The sequence below is a fragment of the Amyelois transitella genome, chromosome 21, assembly GCF_032362555.1.
Source record: "Amyelois transitella isolate CPQ chromosome 21, ilAmyTran1.1, whole genome shotgun sequence".
Taxonomy (NCBI): Eukaryota; Metazoa; Arthropoda; class Insecta; order Lepidoptera; family Pyralidae; genus Amyelois; species Amyelois transitella.
The window spans coordinates 5,014,841-5,026,404 of NC_083524.1; the positions used below are offsets into that span (position 1 = coordinate 5,014,841).

General features: G+C 37.8%; 1 protein-coding gene across 1 annotated transcript; it reads right to left on the reverse strand.

The window, feature by feature from the left end:
• Positions 1-299: 299 nt before the first annotated feature.
• On the reverse strand, positions 300-11,321 carry LOC106135560 (DNA topoisomerase 3-beta-1). The gene is made up of 15 exons (XM_013335907.2): positions 11,137-11,321; positions 10,762-11,051; positions 10,102-10,321; positions 9,674-9,920; positions 9,304-9,421; positions 8,814-8,896; positions 8,160-8,296; positions 7,263-7,450; positions 6,515-6,631; positions 5,676-5,831; positions 4,369-4,623; positions 3,735-3,922; positions 2,969-3,118; positions 1,912-2,092; positions 300-1,375 (listed from the first exon to the last, which is right to left on the reverse strand). Exons 1-15 carry the CDS (start codon positions 11,225-11,227, stop codon positions 1,244-1,246), a joined length of 2,553 nt encoding a protein of 850 aa, XP_013191361.1. The 5' UTR covers positions 11,228-11,321; the 3' UTR covers positions 300-1,243.
• Between the last annotated feature and the right edge of the window lie 243 nt (positions 11,322-11,564).

Here is an 11,564-nt window from a genome sequence, read left to right on the forward strand (position 1 = left end):
ACACGTGTAAGTATTACTTGCGATACTAACGTACACCAATCCCATTGCAAACACAGTTTATAAAACGTTACTGATAAATTGCTTAATTTCTGATAAGTCATTATAATATAAAATTTAAATGTTCCAGAAAGCGGAAAAAAAGAAAACATTATCAATTTTTTTATCCTATATATTTTTGTAGTGTTTTCAGTCAGCTGCTTGATGTGCTTAGCATAATTATGCCATAAACGAACCCCCAGCTTTAAATCCTTATATTATAGCCACACAGAACAAATACAAAAAATAAAATCCGATTTACGGTTAGAAACGTTTATTCCACTTACAATAATAATAAATAGTCACAAAGAGTTTTCATATAAACCTTAACACATCCAAGGACATTATATGCTACTAGCGTCATCCAACTTCACACGTGTTAACTTTACACTTAACCCATGATTCTCTTGAAGTTTGTCCGGATGTCTACTCTCTGAAGAAGAATCCGAGATTCGACCAGTGACACCAATCCAAGAGTAAGTCAAGTAACTACATGAAGAAACTTTCATCTGAGTTCATCACCCTATTAATAGAGGAACCTAATCCTGGATCATCACCAGAGATCGGAATAGGTAGATTGATTTTATGTACTTGCATCATGAATTACCATAGAAAGCATAAAATGGATATGCCTCTTTTCCGGGATTGCATTTCAGTACTTACACTTACAGTAAACTACATTGGCCGCGGGTAACATAGGACTACAATTTTGGTGAACGAAGTCGGGGGAAAACAGCTACCACTAATATATTCTTCATCCCACTTGTATAAATTCCGGAAAAATCTTTATAATTTACAAATCCCGCAATCCCGGACGGAGGTATGTCCATATTAATATATACGTTTCAGTTCATTGACCCCAATTCAATCTACCTATTCCGATCTTTAATCATCACACACATCCTTACAAACTTTAGAATTTGTAATATTAGTGAGATTAAACAACCATTTGCGCTAAGAAAGTTAGGAATTTATAATAATGTTGTAGCTGAGTCTGGCACAAAAGTATCCTTATGTTAAAGTAAGTAAAGCTTCATTTCCTGAGATAAACTAATGGAAAAAAATAATAATATACAGATCTTATTTGTATGTTGAGTGCATCAAACCAGTACACCTCATATATTAGTAGGTTGGTAAAGCGATTGGTTTGCGCTTATCGATGATTTTGAAGAAAGTATAGTATGTATTATGGTATGAATTCTGTGGTTCAGACGAAGTAGGCAGCGAGTTGCGCCATCTTGTCCTTGGGCTGCTTGTTGCGGTGCTTGTTGACGCGCGCGCGCCCGCCGCGGCCGCGCGGCGCCGGCGCACGGGACGACACGGCGCGGTGTTTCTCCACCTGACGAAAATCAATTAATCATTTATTGATAGACTTTAGGACGATCACGGCTCCACTAGTGTACGACATAAATGTTCCTGTTAATTTCCATTTTAGCGGTAATTTCGTGAAATCATTATAAACCACATTACCATTATCATAATTAAATGTGTGCTGTGAATCAGTCAAACAGTCACTAAGTTTACAATTTCTAAACTATACATCTGGGATTGATAAAAAGTTATTGATACGATTTGATTTGAATGAAAAGTTTATTATTAGCAATATTTATAAGCCCATTCCTTAGTCGCCTTTTACGACATCAATGGGAAAGAGATTGAGTGGTCCTATTCCTATTTTTCTATTGATGCCGTTAACCACACGGCACGAATTATACTATCATAAATAATCATATATGGTCACGTCCATATCCCTTGCGGGGTAGACAGAGCCAACAGTCTTGTAAAGACTGAATGGCCACATTCAGCTATTTGGCTTAATAATAGAATTGAGATATATATATATATATATATATGTTCACTAGTAGGTATACCGACCAGGGCGCTGAAGCTGGGCTCGCAGTACAAGCAGGCCGCCATCTCGGTGAGCGCGGCCGGCAGGCGCGTGCGCTCCGCCCTGTACTCCACGTGCACCAGCTGCGCGCCGCACGCGCCGCACTGCTGCTCGCACACCGACACGCGGGTCGCGTCCTCGAATATGTTGATTATCACGTCGCATCTGGATTTAAAGATTTATTGATATTTGTTGTAGATTTGATTAAAAACGGGGTCTCATCAAACACTTCGTACAGTTGGCTACAAAGTAAAATATTCCTCTCTCGCAGCTTAAACTATTGAAGATGTTTTTCTGTTTCGCAAAATCTATTCTTTAATTTAATTTTTATCAATTTTTGTCTGGAATTTTGAGGAGACCTTTTAAGTGATCCTTAATTACAGATAACTAAATGGAAATCACTTGAGTGCACGCCACTTCTAACCAGTCAATATTTTTGGGCAATTTTTAAGCAACAAACAATTTTATGTTGAAAATGATTTTATGAGGCTGAGAAACTTTGAGGTCTTTTTTCTTTGGGGCGCTGATTTCTCATTGAAATACAAACATATAATGGAAGTAACATGCGGTTTATAACTGTCAACATGCGAAAGGGGTACTCAAAAAGCAATGTTACCATATCATAAAATACCTATAAAACCTTGCAACAAATACACTTAGCTAACCCCATCGCTGTCGGATATAAATCGCTAACTTAGTGAGGTAGTCTCTGCTTACCCCTCCGGGGAAGAGGCGTGATTTTATGTATGTAACAAATACACGTATCAAACTAGGTCCGTGTGGTTCCCGGCACCAATAGAAAAAATAATAGGACCACTCCATCTCTCTCCCATGGATTTCGTAAAAGGCGACTAAGGGGTAGGCTTACAAACTTGGGATTTTTCTTTTAGGCGATGGGCTAGCAACCTGTCACTATTTGAATCTCAATCCCATCTTAAAGCCAAACAGCTGAACGTGGCCTATCAGTGTTTACGAACTGTTGGCCCTGTCCACCCCAAGGGATATAGACGTGACGATATGTAGGTAAGTAGCCGCACGCACCGGTTGCAGGCCAGCTTCCAGCGCGGCGCGGCGGGGTCCAGCACCAGCACGCCGGCGCACTCGCCGCAGCCCGACACGCCCGTGGAGTTCACGCCGTACGCGCACGTGGGGTGCGTGCACGAGTTGCAGCCGAACCCCTTCTTCATGTCCCTGTTCCGGTCAATATTTATTACAAACAAAAAATTTCAAAGGATTTCCATGAAAATTTTCCTTTTTTTTCTTATCTATACTTATATTAGAAAGCTGAAGAGTTTGTTTGTTTGAACGCGCTAATCTCAGGAACTATTGGTTCGAATTGAAAAATTATTTTTGCGTTGAATAGACCATTTATCGAGGAAGCTTTATAATAGCACGCTGCAACTATAAGGAGCGAAGAAATAGGGTGAAAAAAACGGGGAAAATTAATCATCCTTGAGGGCTTCAATGATGCCCAAAATAACTATTCCACGCGAAGTCGCAGGCACAGCTAGAAGTAAATATAATAAGAGCCTTTAGTTGTGTCCACGATTAAAAGTAAGTCAGAATTCTACACGCGTCTAACCGTAACCAATGCAGAGGAATCTAACCCATATTACATCCAATTGCCTGAAGGTGTTGGTTTCCTCACGATGTTTTCCTTCACCATAACGTTGACTTGCCCTTATACGAGAACACACAGTATTCCATTATTACATTACAAATTATACTTTTCGCGCTGGAATTAAGTAGAAAAATTTCCCAACTCAATTATTTTTTCTGATAATTAAACTATTTATTTTATACATACCTAAAAGGCGGATGGTTATAGCAGTAGGGGCACAACGGAAAGCTCTTCCCCTTGTTCCCTGAGGACCAGGAGAGCAGCTCGAAGTCGTCCAGCGGACATTTGAGCTCGCGATAAATCCGCACGGTGCCGTTTTGGGGGAGGCCGTATGTGTCGTCGCAGTGGGAACAATGCAGACGCGCCGGCTTAGCCTGTTACCAAATTATATGACAAAAATAATAAATATGGAAATTATTTTATTAATTTTTTATAATGAAATCTTTCAATATTTTATGCCCCAGGGCCTAAAATAATTAAATACACCAAATTTAAGAAGGCACAGTTAACGTTTATTATTGTCCAATATTTACAATTAATCGGGCTAATTAAAGTTAGCGGTTGTAAACGTTTTTTAGTCAGAACATCATATTACGTACTTAAGGATGGCTTGGGTACATTTTTTCAGTTTTCAAAAAGATTTAAGATTAATGGTAGCAGCACCAACCCTTTTTTTAAATATCTCGCTTGAACAAAGGTGTCGTTCTTCCCAGAAACCTTTATGAAAAGAAGTTCACCTCAACTTAAATATCTCACAAAATACTGGCAATGTCATTTCCTCGTTTACTTCTAAAACATGATAACAGATGGCAGCACTGACCGGTATATATCTCATGTAGCGGCGACATTTCCCACACCTTGACAATGCTTTTCCGCTGGCTTTGAGCAAGGAGAAAGACACTTCAAACAGTTGGTCCATAGCCTCAATTGACCTCACAAAGAACTGGAATTTTCTACGGAAGATCTCCGTAGTGTGCGAGAGAACCGCTTGGAAATCCGCTCGACCGACAGCGATGAGGTTCAGCTGTTGCTCAACGGCCGAACGCATCGTTGGTAACACCAGTTCTGGGTCAATCTGTAATGAATTTGTAAGAGGGTAAGTTACGCTCGTCCCTATATTATTCATATTTATTTTTATTTCTTTACGATAAATAGTAAACATTTTGTATCTGAATTCGTAACAAATCACTACATGGTATAAAGCAAAGGCGCTTTCCGCGTCTGTCTCCATGTCTGTATGTATGGTCGGGTCTTTAAAACTTCACAGCTGATTTTGATGCAATTTTTTTAATAGATAGACTGATTTAAAAGGAAAGGTTATATCTACACTAATATTATAAAGCTGAAGAGTTTGTTTGTTTGAACGCGCTAATATCAGGAAGTACTGGTCCGAATTGAAAAATTCAAATGGCTGGGTTCCTCGATCTCCAGAACATTATGGATGTAACCAGGATAGAAGAAGACTGTCATCTGTGCACGAGAAAAATCCGATTGATAATAAATGATTAAATCCTTGATTGTTAGTACGGATACATACATACATGCATACATAAAATCACGCCTCTTTCCCGGAGGGGTAGGCAGAGACTACCTCTTTCCACTTGCCACGATCTCTGCATACTTCCTTCGCTTGCTCCACATTCATAACTCTCTTCATGCAAGCTCGGCGGTTTCGGGTACTTTTGACATACAAAAAAGAATAGGACCACTCCATCTCTTTCCCATGGATGTCGTAAAAGGCGACTAAGGGATAGGCTTACAAACTTGAGATTCTTTTTTTTAGGCGATAGGCTAGCAACTTGTCACTATTCGAATCTCAATTCTATCTTAAAGCCAAATAGCTGAACGTGGCCTATCAGTCCGCTCAGGACTGTTGGCTCTGTCTACCCCGCAGGGGATATAGACGTGATTAGAATTGAATTATTGAATAATCATAAATCAGCGTTTTGCACATCAGTTAGTGCAAAAATTCCGCTGAGTTATGACCTTTTCTACTTGCTGCAGCACGCAAATGCATCTCAACTGTGTTTTTTTTTATAATGTTTTGTTTAACTCTGTATTATGTGTCTGTAGCATCTGAATAAACGTTTTTATCTATCTATCTATTATATGTATGTATGTATTAACTTTTTGATATCCGTGCACGAGCACGATCCCCAGGTTGGTGGGCACGAGCCGGCGGCCGCTGCCCACCGTCACGTAGTTGCGCTGGCAGATGTTGTTGATGTGCACGGGGATGGACGCGTCCGTGCCGATGCCGTGCTTCTCCATCAGAGTGATCACCTGCAGATAATACAATGGAGATGTGGAATGAAAAGTATCTAATGTGAAATGAACAACTTAAGTACAAATACAAAAGTGAGGTTGTACTAAAATATAATAATAGGTTACTATCTAAAATATCAAATTAGTATAACCTATTACTAGAGGTTATACTAATTTGATATTTTATGTATGTATTTATTGTTATTTATTGGCCATTCAGTCCTTTCAAGACTGTTGGCTCTGTCTACCCCGCAAGGGATATAGACGTGAAAATATGTATGTATGTATGTTTTTATTGTTATAATGTATTTTATGTACCTTGTATGTATTTAAGTATGTATTTTGTTTGTAATGTATGTATTTTGCAGTATGCATGTACACTTTATTGCATCACCAACTTAAAGTTTTTCAGCTGGTGAACTGGTAGAAAATATCAAACGGCATTATCTTCCGTCTGCTCTTTATACATTTTTCTATGCAATAAAGTTTTTCAATTAATAAATAGAAGCACTTAATCCGTGCCAGCAAAGTGGAACGCGATGTTTTTTCCCCAAATTAGTTCTTGTATAAAGAATATATCACTATGTACACTACACTATCTCAATTCTATCTTAAAGCCAAATACGTGAAGCCTATCAGTCTTTTCAAGACAGTTGGCTCTGTCTACCCCGCAAGGGATATAGACGTGACCATGTATGTACCTCGGACTCGGTGAGGTAATCGGGCGGCGAGGTCTGGCACTCCACCAGGCGGTGATCGTGCGCGCGCAGCACTTCCTCCTCGTGGAGGGGAGGCACGAACTCGTCTTTGCCGAACGCCTGAACAAAAAAAAAGATGGCGATTGTGCAAAATTTCGATCTTATGTTATTATTATTATTTAAGTATATCACAAACACAGAATGCAGCTCTAAATTTAATTCGAGACTGGTGTTTTAGTATTTTTTACTTATCTTTTTATTGATACGAACGTTATGAGAGAAACAAGTAAATTTTCTTCTAACTAAATAATACAGTGCGAGTGAGATATCACTAAGTAAAAATCTAATGGCATTTTTCAAAAGATATACAATTTTATCTCACCCTCCAATAGTAACTAGTATGTCATCAGATAGATACTTCCGCGTGATGTATACAATTACATGACACGTAAGTTTATTAAAAAAAATAGTACAATAAATTGCCGTGTGGTTCCCGACACCAATAAAAAAAGAATAGGAATATTCCATCTTTGTCCCATTGATGTCATAAAAGGCTACTAAGAAATTTAATTATAAACTTGAAATTATTCTTTTAGGCGATGTGCTAGCAACCTGTCACTATTTGAATCTCAATTCTATCATTTAGCCAAACAGCTGAACATGGCCTTTCAGTCTTTTCAAGACTGTTGGCTCTGTCTACCCCGCAAGGGATATAGACATGATGATATGTATGTATCTACAATAAACTGACCTGCCAGTGCATAATTTCCGTGTAGCCCGCGTCCACAAGAGTGTTGCCAGTGTAATAGAAAGTCTCTGTCCCAATTTGGAACGTTATGGTCGTGGAGAGGTACTTGCAGTCTCGCGACAGCGTCGCTATGAAATGTCGGGTCACGTAGTCGTAGATACGCCACATGTCGCCTTCTAGTTCCGATTCGGCTGGAACAAATTATATTGTATGTACTTTTTATTTATCTAATATTATACTATCTGTAAATCTTATGAGAATAAAGTTATTCTAAACCTTATTTGTATTTTACACTAAAAAGCTGACCTCTTTTATTAAGGGGGAGAAGACATTTTTATATACCAATTTTTAGAGTTGAACCAAGCCTAACACATCTGAGGAAACTGTATTTAAATAGTTTTCGCGTGATGCGAGTACAAAGATACAGACATAAATTCAAAAATCACATTTTTGGTTTCTGTTTACAATATATCTACCATTATGGATTTTTTATGTAACCAACATACTTCAAGAACTCACATCGTTCAATTACTATTTTATTATATACTAGAGGCCGCCCGGGACTTCGTCCGCATGGAAACCCTATCAATCCCGCGGGATCTCCGGGATTATATAAAAAATAGCTTATACGTTATTATGGGTCTTCAGCTACCTACATACCAAATCTCATCGTTATCGGTTCAGTAGTTTTTGCGTGAAAGAGTAACAAACATCCATATTGACATCCTGACATACAAACTTTCGCATTTATAATATTAGTAGGATATGGATACGAATTAAGTAGTAGGGATTAGTAAGAAAGTAGGGTACTAAAATTTCATGTACCTATTTAAAAAAAAATCTTTAAACCTAACCTAAGTAAAGGATTCCCACGAGAAGGCAAATAAAGTTATAACTCACAAGCGGCCCTCATGGGTGTGATAGGGGGGTGGTCGCCGGCGTCGTGCCCTTTCTTGGGCCTGTTGATGCCGCTCGAGATCAGCGCGCGCACCTCCGCCCCCCACTTGTTCGAGTTCTGCTGTTGCCGAAGAGTGCCGCTGATGGACAAAACATACATACATACTTACATATTATCACGTATTTATCCCTTGCGGGGAAAGGCAGAGCGAACAGTCTTGAAAAGACTGAAAGGCCATGTTAGGCTGGATGGCTTTATAATGGAGTTGAGATTCAAATAGAGATAAGCTGCTAGCCCATCGCCTACAACAAGACATCCCAATTGGCATAAGTCCACCATTATCTTCTAAATCCAATAATTCTTTTTCTGTGCAATAAAGAGTTTACAAACAAACAAACAAGACAAAATATTGAAATAAATAATTTAAATTATATCATATAGTTATACATTTCATTAATAAATAACCCTATAATCGGATTAAAAGTAATTGTTAAATTATTTACACATTCCATTCCAGTCATTTGCATCTCGTCTTGTGTTTGGTTATGGCAAATTTCTTTTCTAATTGGCAAAAATCTTCTCTATTCTTTTCAATTTCTGCTTTACTTCATGTCCCACCATAAAGTTGCTTTTTATAATATATTTTTTTAACTTACATGAGATCGAAGTTCTCAGAATAGCTTGTAGTCTCTGTACGTGGATACGAAATGTAACCCTGTGTGTACAGGCGTTCTGCAATCTGGAAAAAAAATACAAACATTACTAATACATTGTACTAAGTTCACATTTGTGTATGTGTTATACTAATTAATCATCTTCTTGTCATTATTGGCAAATATCAGCCACCTCCAGTAGCCAGGAGAAAGGTGGAAACAGCCGTGTGTTTCCAGCACTTTAGAATAGGACCGCTTCATATCCTCCAATAGAAGTCGTAAAGGGCGTCTAAAGGAATGGCTAATAAACTTTGGATTCTTCTGTTCTTCTGAGCAACCAACCTGTCGCTATTTAATCATATACATAAATATCTCAATTCCATCATTTAAACATACAGCTGAAAAGGGCTTTACGAGAATTTTGTAGACATGACATTATGTACCTTTAGTTGTTTAGTTCTTTTGCGCAATAATTAAAGGAATTCATTCAAACCTGCATAGCATGATGAGGGCCCATCCCCAAGCCAGCAGACGCCACTCTCATCAGTTCGACTGTATTCAGGGCAGCCGGACGAGGCTTCACTTTCTCTTTTGCTTGAATATTGACAACACTACAAAAAGAAAGCATTGTTATACCTATTCTTTTATTAATACTATGGTTCCTCAATTTATTTGTGAAATGTTTAAGTCACTTCTAGGATGAGACGATTTTCTCAAGTATTACAACAACAACAATATCGGAAATATATATTATACAACAATGTTTAGATGTATGACCTTTAAGCCCATTTCTATTTCTCAATATAAAATAGCATAAATAATACTGTTCAAAAGTGTTAACTAATCTGAAACTAATAACTTACGTTGCCTCCTTAATTTCCTTGATACCAGCAAGAAACATATTAGCAATATCCTTTTCAAAACTCCTCACTCTCTTCCACTCCAGTGGCAGCTCTCTTCCTTCCGAAGTAGATGCAGTTACCCTTAGTACCCAATAGGTCTCTGGTTTGAATGTCTGGATATCATCGTGACGTTGGACACAGAAACCGAGAGTTGGGGTCTGGCAAGGTCCGTAGGATATAAGGGAAGCATCCAGATCTCCGTATCTACCTGTCAATTTACATTTTCATTAAAAAACTGAAACACAATACAAAGTATATTGATTTATAATTTGTTTTACAGATATTTTTATGTATACCTCAAAATCATACATGTTTTTAATCTATATATTTACATACATACATATAATCATAGACATGAAAACAGTCAATGCTACAAAAGCAATAAATACCTTGAAAATATTTAGTCTGGAAGCGAGTAAAAGCACATCCAATCCTCAAATCTAATTCCTGTCTAGCATCTACACTCCGAGACTCATTCTCGTTGGGTCTGCCGAGGTTCAGCATGGCTGCCTTGATGTCCTTGTCCGTGATAGCAGAGAAGTGGGCTCGGTAGGTGACCAGGGGAGAACAAACATCCCCTTTCATATAGGGTGCTACACAACTCATCACCTGTAATAGCACGGTTATGTCACTCTTCACTCTCAGGGAACTAAATAAAATCACTTTAATGAAAAAGCTGTTTGCAGTAGAAATACCAATACATAGTGTGAATTAACTTTATGGTTAAAAACAATAAACATGTCACTCATAAGTGATAGCAAGCTTTGTAATGGAGTCTTTGAATCTTACCAAACATATTTACCTAATTATAACTAATACTTAAAAAATTATATTCAACATTTTAATTCGCATATTATATCTTATCTCAATTTATGGACCAATTTAATTTTATGTACTATGAATTTGAGCAAGTAGTTTTTACTTTCAGTGGTTTGCACATTTAGCAATAAAATTAGCATATTAGATTGTCTATAATTTATTAATGTGGCATAGAATGATAGACCAAATAAATAAATAAATGATTTTGATGTGACTATTTACATTCATACCTCAAAGCAAATGTTCTCCCCTTCCTTATCACAATCAAGCCATAGGATAAGATAATCACAACCCCTAGCTTCCTGAGCCAGAAAGGCAGGTATTCTGAGCCGAGGCATAGCCTCTTTCTTCTCAGTTGGGCAGCTGAAAAGCTCGATGGGATCCACTTTATCCCAATTATTATATTTGCCGGTGAAATCCAAACTCATAACGTGACCGCAAACTGAAGTCATCTTGAAGTGAACCGGCTCATTTTTGAAGTTACCATTCCATTCGTGGATAGAACATGCCGAATTTGAACCTACAAAGTAAGATTACGAATGAACTTAGAAGTACAAATGAGATTTTCAACTCTTCTTGCAAAAATTCAATAGCATAACTCTCACCCTTATTGGTATTGCATTTTCCATTACTGAGTATATTAGCGAGATTTTGGGCCAGCGACGGCTTCTCGGCCACCATCAAAGCAGTCTTCATAATGAATGCTTTTTAAATAACGTAAATGTGTTAAATTTCGTTAATAAAATCATTTACACTCATAACTCAGTCAGTTCTCACTCATCATCCCCTCTTTAACCTATATATTTTTTGTATTGTTTTGACATTGACAGTTAACTTTTGACATTGATAGGTAAAAATGCTGTAGGCAGGATATTCTTTCCAAGAATATGGCATTCGACGATAAGTATTAATCCCACGGATATTAGTATTAAAATGAATAGGTCATCTCTCAAATTTAGTTCATACGGAACTACTTACAGCAAACCCTGGAAGTCTGAATTGATTTATCCATCTTATATGGACTCTTTCATAA

What these genes read in the sequence shown, in the direction of transcription:
- LOC106135560 (XM_013335907.2), bottom strand. Translation starts at nt 11,227, where the DNA reads ATGAAGACTGCTTTGATGGTGGCCGAGAAGCCGTCGCTGGCCCAAAAT. An exon ending in GGGAGAACATTTGCTTTGAG is followed by an intron (nt 10,322 to 10,761) that starts GTATGAATGTAA and finishes GTGCTATTACAG; the next exon opens with GTGATGAGTTGTGTAGCACC. An exon ending in TCGTGCACGGATATCAAAAA is followed by an intron (nt 4,624 to 5,675) that starts GTTAATACATAC and finishes AATTCATTACAG; the next exon opens with ATTGACCCAGAACTGGTGTT.